Below are 12,491 nucleotides of genomic sequence, written 5' to 3'. Positions count from 1 at the left end.
TTGTAAAAGTTTTGTTTTTTTCTTTTATTACTCAGATCTTATCCTCGTCCTCCTGGTTCTGTTTTTTTTTGTTTTATAATTATTTTGTATTTCGTTTCGAATTGTTTTTTTTTTTGGTTTCTTCCAAGATTAGGGTTTTGTTTGTAGATCAGTTCGTCGTTGTTGAGAAATTTTTTTGGATCTGATTATAGTAGTGGAAGTGTGACTTGATTTGCTTTCTCACAGTTAGCTAGTTCCGAATTTTGTTATTGGTGTATGCTACTGAACTTGTTTCATTTCAAAGGTACTAATCCAATAAATTGTAAAGTTTTGTGCTTTTTTTCTTTTCGAGACTTGCATTCTTTGAACATTTTGGTTTGTGAAACTTTATGTATGATCATGAATTCATGAATGTTGAAGGATTTATAAGTGTATTTTCCTGGATGGTTTCATTACTAGGTGTGAGCATTGTTCTGCTTATGAGAGGCAACTGTAGCTGGAAAGCTCAAGATTTTTGTTGTTAGCTGTGGGCCTTTATATTTGTTTTTCGACTTTCATGCGGCTATACCTGTGGGGATATAGAAACAATCATGGGCTTACTCTGCAGCAGAAGTCGACATCATACTGAAGATACTGAAGAGGATACACAGGTTCACATCAGTAGCTCTAGGCTCTTGTAAACACTATTTGATTCTATGTATGTGAGCATTAGTTCTGATAATTCAAGTGTTCACATGGTTTGTTTTAATCTACAGGCTGCTGAGATCGAAAGACGGATACAGCAAGAAGCAAAGGCTGAAAAGCATATTCGGAAGCTTCTGCTACTTGGTATGTGATCTCTTGCTAATATACAATCAAGGACAATCTATTAGCGGATAGAAACAATGTAGATATAGTAAAATTTTGTTAACTACTTGAAGAGTGATCTGCTGTTGCATTAGACTAATAGACTTTCTTGCTGTGTGTAAACCTTTTTCTTTATATCTACTTTTCTGAAGTTTTGCGCCTTCTGTATTTTGTTAACTTGGGAGTTTACACTAATTTCTTGACTGATCTTGCTGTAAAGGTGCTGGAGAATCTGGAAAATCTCAATTTTTAAGCAGGCAAGTCACAAGGAAAATTGGTTGTAGTCTATTGCTTGAAATCTATTTATGAATTGTGTTAATAGAACTTACTACATTTGCAGATAAAACTCCTCTTTCAAACGGGATTTGATGAAGGGGAACTAAAAAGCTATGTTCCAGTGATCCATGCCAATGTCTACCAGACTATAAAAGTATGCAATATTTGAAATGGCTTTGTTGGGTTTATGCTTTTAATTGGTGGTGTTTTCGAGTTCTTTCGATTAAATTTTTTTAGAGAAGCAGTTCTATTTTATTAATTCATTTTTTGGTCATGTGTTGATCTTAGTATGTTGTACATGTAGCTTATCAGCTACTCTATATTGTTGAACAGTTATTGCATGATGGAACAAAGGAGTTTGGTCAAAATGAAACAGATTCTGCAAAATATATGTTATCCTCTGAAAGTATGGTAAGTGGTTATATTTCTAGGTCACTTGAGCTGTCTTTTGTTAGAGTTTTGCGAATTGTAAAGTACATTATCTTATGGTTTTCGACTTATTATCCTAATATCAGGAAATTGGGGAGAAGCTATCTGAGATTGGTGGTAGGTTAGACTATCCACGTCTTACCAAGGACCTCGCTGAGGGAATAGAAACACTATGGAAGGATCCTGCAATCCAGGTGTGTTTGTCTGTGACTGCACATTTTCTTTACTGTTGCACAGTGCAACTTGCACTCCAAGTTGAATACATGATTTCAATTCTTCTATCCTGGTATGCACTTTTATGTGAATGTCTAGATTTTTCATTTTGTAGGAAACATGTTCTCGTGGTAATGAAATTCAAGTTCCTGATTGTACGAAATATCTGATGGAGAACTTGAAGAGACTATCAGATATAAATTATATTCCAACAAAGGTACAGCCTAAGTATCACTATTTGTTGAAAACATTGGAAGTAGTGACATAAGCTGGCTGAGTTGAATTCATTGGATCAGCCTCGCGGGATCAATTCATCAACAAACAGTAGCTTTTTGCTTTTCATAGCCTAGTTAATCCTATTCTATATATATATATATATATAGAATAGTTTTAAGAGCTTCCAAACAACACATCTTCTAGGGTCAATCTGCATTTTCTGTGACCATGTGTCTTCCGTAATGTGTCCTCATTGGTGCAGTTTTAAGAGCTTCCAAACAACACATATCTTCTTCTTGGGTGCCGGCAAATTTTAGAGACTAGGGTCATCTGCATTTTCTGTGACATGCATGCGTCTTCCGTAATGTGTCCTCATTGTTGCATATTTTTCTATGTTGGTGTTTCAGGAGGACATTCTCTATGCAAGAGTTCGTACAACTGGTGTCGTGGAAATACAGTTCAGGTGCCAACTACTTTGTATTTTACCTTTCTGCCTGTTTAATAGGGCATTTTTTATGCAAGTCAGGTCACAGGCTTTGTTAATAGGATGAGAAATTGTTTGATATGTCCTAAGGTTTTAGTCTGGTGCACAAGCTTTATAATTAGTCTAGGCGGTTTGTTGTCAACTGTAGCTGTGTGACAGCTTAGGAACAAAGTCATCCCGCAATTAGTTAGCGAGCTAACAGTGTAAAAGCATGGTAGGATTCTAGATTTGCTCGCATTGTAAATTGGAGTGTAGATTCTCTCGTTAATAAAGAGTCTTTGTGATGTGTAAATTGAATAAAACTGTTCTGGTTTGGATCCTATGATTGTCATTTCTTTTATGTACTAAAAGAATCCTACGACTTCCAGACCAGTATCAAATTTGTTGTCGACGTGAATGTACTTACAAGACTCCTTTACCTAAGACGGATTCACCTATGATGGTATATGAGTAGTAAAAGCTTGATTTTTTGCAGCCCTGTGGGAGAGAATAAGAAAAGTGGTGAAGTCTACCGGTTATTTGACGTGGGTGGACAGAGAAATGAGAGGAGGAAATGGATTCATCTGTTTGAAGGTGTAACTGCTGTGATATTTTGTGCTGCCATCAGCGAGTAAGCTCGCTCATTTTATTATAAATTATAAGGTATCCTTGTGCTGCTGTTCACATATAATCATATATCACAACCGAGAGTATTGATCATAGGTACGACCAAACGCTCTTTGAGGACGAGCAGAAAAACAGGATGATGGAGACCAAGGAATTATTCGACTGGGTTCTGAAACAGCCCTGTTTCGAGGTTTTTGTTGTTTTCTTTATATCCTTTCGGTTTAAACGTTAAAGAGAGACTCTTGAGATTGGTGGTTTACAAAAAATTTGGTTCTCTTACGCAGAAAACATCCTTCATGCTGTTCTTGAACAAGTTTGACATATTTGAGAAGAAGGTTCTTGACGTAAGAACTGAAGCATAGTTTATTTGTTTAGATATAGGCAAGCAAGTCTTGTGGTTTAATAAAACTTTCTTTATTCCATGTGCATAGGTTCCGTTGAACGTTTGCGAGTGGTTCAGAGATTACCAACCAGTTTCAAGTGGGAAACAAGAGATCGAGCATGCATACGAGTAAGCTCGTCCCCCAAACTACTGATATATACTAAATTGTTACTGGTAATTTTGACCTTGTGAATTTTTACATTTGTTTTTTGGGACTTGGATGAAATAAAAAAAAGGTTTGTGAAGAAGAAGTTTGAGGAATTATATTACCAGAACACGGCGCCGGATAGAGTGGACAGGGTATTCAAAATCTACAGGACGACGGCTTTGGACCAGAAGCTTGTAAAGAAAACGTTCAAGCTTGTAGATGAGACGCTAAGAAGGAGAAATCTATTGGAGGCTGGCCTTTTATGACCTTATTATTATTACCATATAACTCTCAAGTAAATTACCTCTCCTTTTTTTATATAAGAAAAAATTCAAAACCTGAAATGACGACATGTGTAATTCATCTGNAAAAAAAAAAAAAAAAAAAAAAAAAAACTTGCCGATTCGAAATTGGATGTTTCTCGATGGCTCCAACTATTTCTTCTAGTATCCTCAATGTTTTTGGTTAACATTCTTGTTTCTCAATATGGGTGCACAGCACAACCCATCTCCAAGAGAGTCATGCTTTATTTGAATTTTGAACATTTGACGATAGGCAGTGTGGCCACAATACAAAGAGCGTTTCGCGGTTGAGTCGGTCATCAACCATTAGTGTCGGAACTTCCCAACAAGAAAAAAATGGCACATTAAAAAACTGATACTCATAATAAAAAGTATAGGGGGGTGAAACTGAACATATATATTATAAACGATGTCAAAACTGAAATATAGTTAAAACATATGGGCTCCACCGTGATTTCAGAACAGCGAACGTTTTTAGTTTTTAATTTTAAATTTAAAATAATTGCACCGAAGAACCCTGAAATTGAAGCATCATTTCATTCATACTTCGCCGTCGTTTGTGTTCTTAAGCCAAAGAATATTCCATTCCTTCCGTCAATAGAGATCCCAAAACATAACACACAGACAAAAAAAATTAAAAAAAACTTTATTGATTGATTCTCCGTTTCCGTGTTCCGGTGCAATCTTGGTATGTTGTATGTAAATCACTCGCCTTTTACAACATTCTTGGAACGATGATGATTCTTGATATATTCATCCGCGTCTTGTGTTGATTTGATTGATATACCAATATCTAAACACCATCACGAGATTGGCTACGTTACAGAAGAACCCTTTTAGTTATAATTCATGATTGTTTGTTGTTGATTAGGCTTTAATTTTTTTTAGTTTTGATTTTGATCTTTTCTTGTTTAAGCAAAAACCTTTGATTTTTATGGTTTTCTTGCAGAGAAATCTTTGGAAAACGTTTTGGTTTAGTGATATATATGGATCCAAATGCGGTTTTACCAAAGCGGCACGAGTTGTTTTCGCAATTACATATACCAGGAAGCTTTGCCTTTGAAGCTTTTAGTTGCATCTCCAAGTTTACAGGAGCTTTGCTTTGTTTGTTTTCCCATGGCAACTTGCAAAAGGAAGTACTATGTAACAACAACTATCATCAGTGTTGTAACGACAGCTTTGATTCTTCCAAGATTCTTAAGAGCTATGGATCAAAAGATGTTATAAAGACTGTCTTGTTTCGAAACATTTCTAAATTCACTATTGTTCACCACTTCGTTAATGAAGCTGAGAGGCTTCACTCTTGTTCTGTGCTCTCCTTGGCTGCTGCGTTGATACCTTCTTTCAATGTCATGTAAGTTTTATCGAAACTGCTCACTACTTAAGACTATCTTTTCGGGGCATTTTCTGATTGTGCTTTTTTTTTTGTATTAGGTCTGCATATGGACTTGCTCTGCCACTAGGGAGTGATGATGGTGTTCAACCTCCGGAGAATACTCAAAATAGGATTTGTCAGGTTGGACATGAGGAATTTAGTGGTTTGAGTTTTCAAAAATTGGACTGGACTAATGAAACGATAGAGCCTCGTACAGGGATCGAATTCCCTATGCTGCTCAAGAAAAATTCTTCACGTTCTAATTCTGAGGTGCTCATTAGCTTTTCTTCCTCAGTTACTTGTTATTCTTTGTTGTTACAACCTTTATGCTAGAGTAATCAGGTCACCGTTGTTACCAAAGAAGAGATTTTGAGTTTTGAAAATTTGATACATTTTGGAATTCATCACAATTTAAGGTGCTTGTTGCAACTGGATCTCGGACAATGAAAGTTATCAGAATTAAATCTCTAAAAGTATATGCATTTGGTTTTTGTAAGTTCATTCTAGCTTTGTATCTTCTTTCTAATAATATTTATTGAACCATCTTTCATCTTTTGCTTCTAACTACAACTTCTCTGAAATTAGATGTTCATCCTTCCTCGGTCTGCCAGAAGCTTGGGTCAAAGTACGCCTCGGTTCCAGCGAGCAAACTGGATAAATGCGACGAATTATACAAAGACCTTCTTAGGTATTATAGCTTTGATTCATAGTAATCACTTCTTGACAGAACTTTTTTATTGGTCTGAACTCTAATATGAGGTGTCTCTATTTCGACATTTTGTCTGAAAGTCTTTTACTTGAGTTTTTCAGGGAGGATATTGTTATGAGTGTGAGGCTTGTGGTTAACTACAATGGTTTGAAGATCAATACTGTGAGAGAGTAAGTGAGGATTTAAATTTGTTTTATTTTAGTCTAGTGGATGATTTGAGGCGCATAACACTGACTGATAATATCTTGTCTGCAAAATAATATCTTCCCTGTTTGTCTATTTTTCCAGTGTTTTTGAGAAATCTCTGCGTGCTCGTTTGGTGAAGGTAAATTATACACCGAAGCAAAAGTATTCTATACTCTGATAAGCATTGTGACTTACATTTTGCCATATCGTAAGCTTCTCCATTTTTATTTCAGGCAAATCCAAAAACTGATTTCAATTGCTTGAATGATTTTGGTTCATTTTTCACACAAGACACTCCTATACCCGCGGTACCAATTGGCTTACACTTTACATTATACATACACGTAGAGGAATATGGCTCATTTTAGTGGCTTTCTCATTTGCAGGGAACAATAATAGACTTTCGACGAACAGCAGATGGACAACTAATCACAGAGAGTGAGTAATTATTACACTAGGGAAACTCTGATTGCGAGTTCTGTATACAGTATGAAGCTTCCTTCTCTATGTACTTTATATTGTATACGTCACCTGAGTATGGTAAACATTTGCAGTTGGCGGTAACCTGATTGGAGCTGTCCGAAGCAAGGACCTTTGCAGTTAGTTCTTTTTTCTAAATTTTATTTTATTTTCATGCTCTTGTTTGCATTCCAAGTCCAAGGGCTGAGATTTGCAAACATTGCAGGGGCATTTTTTGGTATGTACATTGGAGATGTTCCGGTGTCTGAGCAGACAAAGGAGGAGATTGGTAGGAAAGTGGTGGGAATCATAAAGAGATGTTGAAATCAGTTACCTGTTAGACATCCAACGGCCTCTGAGTTTTAGAAGAAGGCAATTGGGTATATTTACTACGCCGGTCATGTTTAACTGTTGTGAATCAAAATACTTTGTAAGCAGCTTGGAGGGAGGAGTAAAACACTAATGGCATAAGTTGTATTAGATTATCTGAAAGTATGTTCTTGTTGTCCTGTCGTTAGAATGATGGAAAAGAAGAAAGTTCGTATTTGGTAAAGGTCAATAGCGAATATCATTTTAATAAAGAATCGAGGAATTAAATCGGAGATGTGTAACAAGAGAGTTTGGTCTCTTCTAAAGCTATCCATATAAGCCAAATTAAATCTTAGTTTATAAGAACAAAGAAAATTGTATGCTTAGCACATACAATGTTCGATGTGATGGTATGATATAGCAGCCTGCAAATCTCGTATCTAATATATGGTCTGGATTTCATATATCTAGTAACTAGTTTAATACTGCGTGCTAATGTTGGAGATAAAAATTCATAATTGTTTTATTTAATATTTTATTATATTTCTTGTCTCTAAAAAATTGATATTTAGAAGATTTTACATATTTTAAGAAAACAATGATTACTGAGTTTAAATATTTTTTTTATTTGACTAAAGAGATATTATTTAATTTTAAACCAACAACAATTCAAAATTTTAAATATTTTCAATGATTACTTCTTGAAGTTTACAAAACATCAATCTTTGTGGGACAAAAAAGTATCCCAAAACATCAATCTTTATCAGACAGAGAGAAAGAGTATATAACTTGACTTTGAAAGTTAGTAACTTAACACATATCACTTTTAGCTTAGATAAGCATTTATGTGTATTTTTGATGTGCTAAACAATGGGAATTAAGGTTCAATACAGTAATTGAATGCAATATAATATACTACATTTCGCAACTCCACTTAAAATTTCAACTACGCTCGTAAGTTTTGACGTGATTGTCTTTCAAAGTCTAAAGCAAAACATTACGTAGGTGGGTAAGACACAAACGACATATGTAATCATTACTTCCGTAGTGTTCCAACTGCCACTTTTTGGTAGGTTCTACGTCTACTTTCGGTCCATAAACCTACCTTTTTTAATGGTTTCATGTTCTCATTACGTCCGTAAAGCCATCCATATTTGACAGTCGGTTTTGCTCCATCCAGGAAGCTTTATAATTGCATTTTTGTGACATAGGTAGTCAAATCAATTCTTTCAAACCTCTCCGCAAACTCGGGTGTCACAATTCACCACACTAACAGACTGCAACGTCTTCGTTGTGCACCAAAACTGTTACCTCTGACAGTATGAGCATACTCGACTCTACACTCGTCTGGGTTCGGCTCTGATACCACTTTTAACGCTCTGACGGTCAACTTTTAGTGGACTCCACGTCCACTCTCGGCCTATGGGCCTATCTCTTTTAATGAACCTCACGTTTTCTCACTAGGACGGTGAGCCAATCCATATCCGACTGTCGGTTTGCTACGTCTAGAAGGTTTTAAAGACTTGTTTAACGTCCCTACAAATCATAACATAATCTTTGATATTTTTTGTTTTGTTTTTTTTTTTTTTTTTTTTATCTTTTTTCAAGCTACTACTAAACAACAATACAAAAGCGCAACTTACCAACTAAATAATTTTGAAATCAAAACAAAATCTTATATGGACGATCTTGTCTACCATATTTCAACGGCTACATTCACAGAATAAATCTTACTAGCCTTAAACTATCACGTAGGCTAAATAGTCTAATCCGGAAAATGAATTCATGTGGCGGCTAGTGATTAGTCACAATTCCCCCGACAGTTCCACGATAATGAAACTATCCAATTATTTTACGTAGATTCATGCATACGACGAACTACACTTAGTTGTTAATTTCACTTTATTTTTATACTGAAGTACCTTGGTATGATTTTAGACGGATGCAATGCACTTATATCCTCAGGTTATCCATGTCGCCAAATTAATAGATACATAAATATATATATATATAGTTGCATGTAAAATGTTTATGTTTTATAGTTATCGATAGCTTAATCGTGCGGTAGATTACATAAAATCTTAAACAAAACTCAAGAACAGGTAACTGAAAATGCATAAATGAAGATGGCACAAAATTATCGTTTAGTTTGTTCTCTTTTTGATAATCACATAATTTAACAAATGAGGTTTTATGATTTTCTACTTCTTTTATGGGGTTTTAATTTGATTTATAGAAACATTATAACAAAATGGCGAACATCATAACAATATGCATAAATGAAGAATCTTTTTTGATACCAAAAAAAAAATGCATAAATGAAAATGGCACAAAATTATTGTTTAATTTGTTCCCTTTTTGATAGATTTGTGGACGATCATGACACAACGAAGTTATTATTATATTCATTTGGATTTTAAGACTTAACGGCCCAATCTCGAACTCGGCCCATATTCTTGAAACGCAGCGGTTAACTGAACTCGGCCCATTTAATTTGTTTTACGGTATTAGCTTGTCTCAAATTTCAATAAAACAATTTGCTTCCGAAGCTCCTGCAATGAGTTATGGTTATGGATCACTTTTCTTACGTGGAAAAAATAGTTTAACTAGAGGAAAGGTTTACGAGTTTGCTTGCACTAAATCACATGTTGTATTGTTAGTACAAATCCACACACGCATGTAATTTACCTACGAGTGTGTTTTGTACCTGTAAACAATATGCATCAATGCATGCACATAAAACTGATAGTCTGAATGTCTGCAGATACTGAATTCTAACGACAGGAACTATTATGTATTTATTTTACGTACCTGAAGACCAACCGACCTTTATTTAGTTAAGAGTAATAAAATCAATGTATGGTACAAATTTGTTTGTTTGGCCTCTTTACTTCTTAAATTATAATCATGGAAAAAATAAAGTCAACGGACATCCAATCATGTCCCAATCATCTCATTCTCCTTTCAACAAGGCGAATCATATATTCTTTGTGTATAATTTATATTTGCCAGCCGAAAATATATAACAGGTATTTTTAAATTACTTAAACTATCATAACAAAAACTACTATAGAGAGAACTAAAAGCATTCTGAAACGAGAAATCGAATTAGTGGAATGTAGAGAGACACCTTTTTAATTCACCTAACCATTTTTTAAATTAACTAAATTATTAGAACAAAAAACTAGTATTATACAAATAAACCAAGTCTTGTGAAACGAGAGATCGTATTAGTGGATTGTAGAGATACACTTTTTAATTCAATCAAAATAAATGCAAAATTATTTAGTCCGTAGACTTTTGTAAGATGAAGTCTAGCTTATAAGTACAATTAAATGAATTTAAAACCAATATTATTGTGAAAACACGTTCACTCACTTGAAGATATTAATATTCTTAAAAAATGTTATGATAAAAATATGCAATTTGCATTATTTCCCAAAAAAAGTGATGGGAGGTTATGAGAACAATGAATCGTGTTTTTCCTGAGAAATATACCAGCTTTGAGCTTAGAACAAAATAAATAGAGTATATATTCCCCAAAATAAAGTATATATATATATATATTACAACAAATATAAAAAGCAACTACTTATATCATACATAAATAAATGGGAAAATTCGAAGGGCGGTCAGTACGAATAAGACACACCAACTACTATAAATACAGGACTTTAAAGACAAGTAGGTTAACTAAAACATCCTTAATTTCTAAACCTACGCACTCTACAAAAGGTACATCAAAAGGAGTAAAAGACCATCTTTCTCCATTTTTGCCCCAAAAAAAAAGCAAAAAGAAAGAAGAAAATGGCAGTGATCAAGAAGAAGAAGACATCATTGACATCTCTGTTCTTGGGGTGTTACAAGGCAAAGAACACAAGCAAATACGAAGGAGAGGAGAAGCCTGTAATGAAAATAAGAACTTGTCCAGCGTTCAAGAGGCTGTCTTTAACAGACATAAGCGATCCAAGCTCGCCCATGTCGGTCATGGATGATCTATCTCACTCCTTTACATCTCAGAAGCTTCGTTTGTTCACGTTGTCTGAGCTGAGAATGATTACGCATAATTTCTCCAGAAGTAACATGTTAGGCGAAGGAGGGTTTGGGCCGGTTTACAAAGGGTTTATTGATGATAAGGTTAAACCTGGTTTAGAAGCCCAACCGGTTGCTGTTAAGGCTCTTGATCTTCATGGCCATCAAGGCCATAGAGAATGGCTGGTAACATTCTCTCTCTCTCTCTCTCTCTTTTAATATGTGTTTAGGTTGAAGACTTTTTTGTCTATTTTAAAAAACAATTAATTTACTTTGTTGTTTAACTAATGCAATACAATTACAATAGAGGGAATTTAAGTTTACTCCTTTTTTTCTTTTTTTTCTAGCTTTATGAATAGGACAATTTTACAAGATTCCAAATTGATTTCTGTGGAAATTTCTTTCATAAAATTTTGTTTTAGTGTGTATATATATATATATATATATATATAATAATAATAATAATAATAATAATAATAATAATAATAATAATTGTTAATAATAATAATAATAATAATAATAATAATAATAATAATAATTAACGTTAAACGATCATTTTTTTATATTTGCAGGCGGAGATACTATTTTTGGGACAACTAAGTAATAAACATCTTGTGAAGCTAATTGGATTTTGTTATGAAGAGGAGCAAAGAGTGCTTGTTTATGAGTACATGCCTCGGGGTAGCTTGGAGAACCAGCTCTTTAGAAGTACGTCATCTACTTAACTTATATATATATATATATATCATCATACATCCAAAAAAAAAAACATCTGTTCTAACCCGGCCCCGAGTTACAAGTTTTTGTGTTGGTTTATTTCTTTTTAGTACCTTCTATAGTTCTGTTAATAGCATCTTGAAACGTAATAGAACAGCTCCATGAAGACTTTATCAAAAAAAGAAGAAAAAAAATTCCATGAAGATTTTCACGTTTTAATTATCAAATAACAATAAATTTTTTGAAGAGACCTCATGCTTCACGTTAACTGCTGCATAATTTTCAATTTTTTTGGAAAAAAAAAAAAAATTATCGCGATCGCTTCTTTAATAATATTAATATGAGTAAAATAATTGACTTAAAAAATGTTTGAATATGGATAGGAAATAGCGTAGCTATGGCATGGGGAATAAGAATGAAGATAGCCCTCGGAGCCGCCAAAGGTTTAGCTTTTCTCCATGAAGCAGAGAAACCTGTTATCTACAGAGACTTCAAAACCTCAAATATATTGTTAGACTCCGTAAGTGCTTCTTTTTCATCTTTAAGTTTTGTATCCACAAGTACAACAAATTGCTAATTTCGAGTAATTTATGACTTTACAGAACTATAACGCCAAATTATCAGACTTTGGTCTAGCCAAAGATGGACCTGAAGGCGAACATACACATGTAACAACTCGAGTGATGGGAACACAAGGTTATGCCGCGCCCGAATATATCATGACTGGTAATCTATCACCCGACTATATGGAATTGATCATCTCTTTTACCATATAACGGTATAACCGCCTTTGAGATATGTTTTGATGGGTTTTTTTTTTTTG

The 12,491-nt window shown here is 34.3% G+C and overlaps 3 protein-coding genes across 3 annotated transcripts in view; all 3 read left to right on the top strand.

The window, feature by feature from the left end:
- LOC104752260 (guanine nucleotide-binding protein alpha-1 subunit) overlaps window positions 1-3,950 on the top strand; it is a 4,220-nt gene extending 270 nt beyond the window's left edge. Inside the window, exons 2-14 of the mRNA XM_010474357.2 lie at window positions 439-629; window positions 735-807; window positions 1,046-1,086; window positions 1,166-1,255; window positions 1,435-1,512; window positions 1,617-1,724; window positions 1,859-1,960; window positions 2,367-2,422; window positions 2,919-3,053; window positions 3,146-3,239; window positions 3,334-3,393; window positions 3,481-3,560; window positions 3,668-3,950. Of these exons, the coding sequence (XP_010472659.1) occupies window positions 570-629; window positions 735-807; window positions 1,046-1,086; window positions 1,166-1,255; window positions 1,435-1,512; window positions 1,617-1,724; window positions 1,859-1,960; window positions 2,367-2,422; window positions 2,919-3,053; window positions 3,146-3,239; window positions 3,334-3,393; window positions 3,481-3,560; window positions 3,668-3,845 (1,155 nt within the window). The 5' untranslated portion in view covers window positions 439-569 and the 3' untranslated portion in view covers window positions 3,846-3,950. The remainder of the gene's footprint in view (window positions 1-438; window positions 630-734; window positions 808-1,045; window positions 1,087-1,165; window positions 1,256-1,434; window positions 1,513-1,616; window positions 1,725-1,858; window positions 1,961-2,366; window positions 2,423-2,918; window positions 3,054-3,145; window positions 3,240-3,333; window positions 3,394-3,480; window positions 3,561-3,667) is intronic.
- Window positions 4,405-7,212, top strand: LOC104752259 (fatty-acid-binding protein 2-like). Its single transcript, XM_010474356.2, has 11 exons — window positions 4,405-4,569; window positions 4,831-5,235; window positions 5,316-5,526; window positions 5,673-5,748; window positions 5,842-5,944; window positions 6,067-6,135; window positions 6,254-6,290; window positions 6,385-6,459; window positions 6,538-6,589; window positions 6,706-6,750; window positions 6,837-7,212. The coding sequence occupies exons 2-11, from the start codon at window positions 4,868-4,870 to the stop codon at window positions 6,932-6,934; spliced, it is 1,134 nt and encodes a 377-aa protein (XP_010472658.1). The 5' UTR covers window positions 4,405-4,569; window positions 4,831-4,867; the 3' UTR covers window positions 6,935-7,212.
- On the top strand, window positions 10,613-12,475 carry LOC104752258 (serine/threonine-protein kinase At5g01020-like). Its single transcript, XM_010474355.2, has 4 exons — window positions 10,613-11,137; window positions 11,524-11,659; window positions 12,052-12,188; window positions 12,271-12,475. Exons 1-4 carry the CDS (start codon window positions 10,727-10,729, stop codon window positions 12,442-12,444), a joined length of 858 nt encoding a protein of 285 aa, XP_010472657.1. The 5' UTR covers window positions 10,613-10,726; the 3' UTR covers window positions 12,445-12,475.

Source organism: Camelina sativa, chromosome 16 (genome assembly GCF_000633955.1).
Source record: "Camelina sativa cultivar DH55 chromosome 16, Cs, whole genome shotgun sequence".
Taxonomy (NCBI): domain Eukaryota; kingdom Viridiplantae; phylum Streptophyta; class Magnoliopsida; order Brassicales; family Brassicaceae; genus Camelina; species Camelina sativa.
The sequence above is the reverse complement of the archived record's forward strand: the minus strand, read 5'-3'. Positions and strand labels throughout refer to the sequence as shown.

What these genes read in the sequence shown, in the direction of transcription:
- LOC104752259 (XM_010474356.2), top strand. Translation starts at nt 4,868, where the DNA reads ATGGATCCAAATGCGGTTTTACCAAAGCGGCACGAGTTGTTTTCGCAA. An exon ending in CTTCACGTTCTAATTCTGAG is followed by an intron (nt 5,527 to 5,672) that starts GTGCTCATTAGC and finishes TCACAATTTAAG; the next exon opens with GTGCTTGTTGCAACTGGATC. An exon ending in AAGACACTCCTATACCCGCG is followed by an intron (nt 6,460 to 6,537) that starts GTACCAATTGGC and finishes TCTCATTTGCAG; the next exon opens with GGAACAATAATAGACTTTCG.
- LOC104752258 (XM_010474355.2), top strand. Translation starts at nt 10,727, where the DNA reads ATGGCAGTGATCAAGAAGAAGAAGACATCATTGACATCTCTGTTCTTG. An exon ending in AAGGCCATAGAGAATGGCTG is followed by an intron (nt 11,138 to 11,523) that starts GTAACATTCTCT and finishes TTATATTTGCAG; the next exon opens with GCGGAGATACTATTTTTGGG. An exon ending in GGAGAACCAGCTCTTTAGAA is followed by an intron (nt 11,660 to 12,051) that starts GTACGTCATCTA and finishes GAATATGGATAG; the next exon opens with GAAATAGCGTAGCTATGGCA.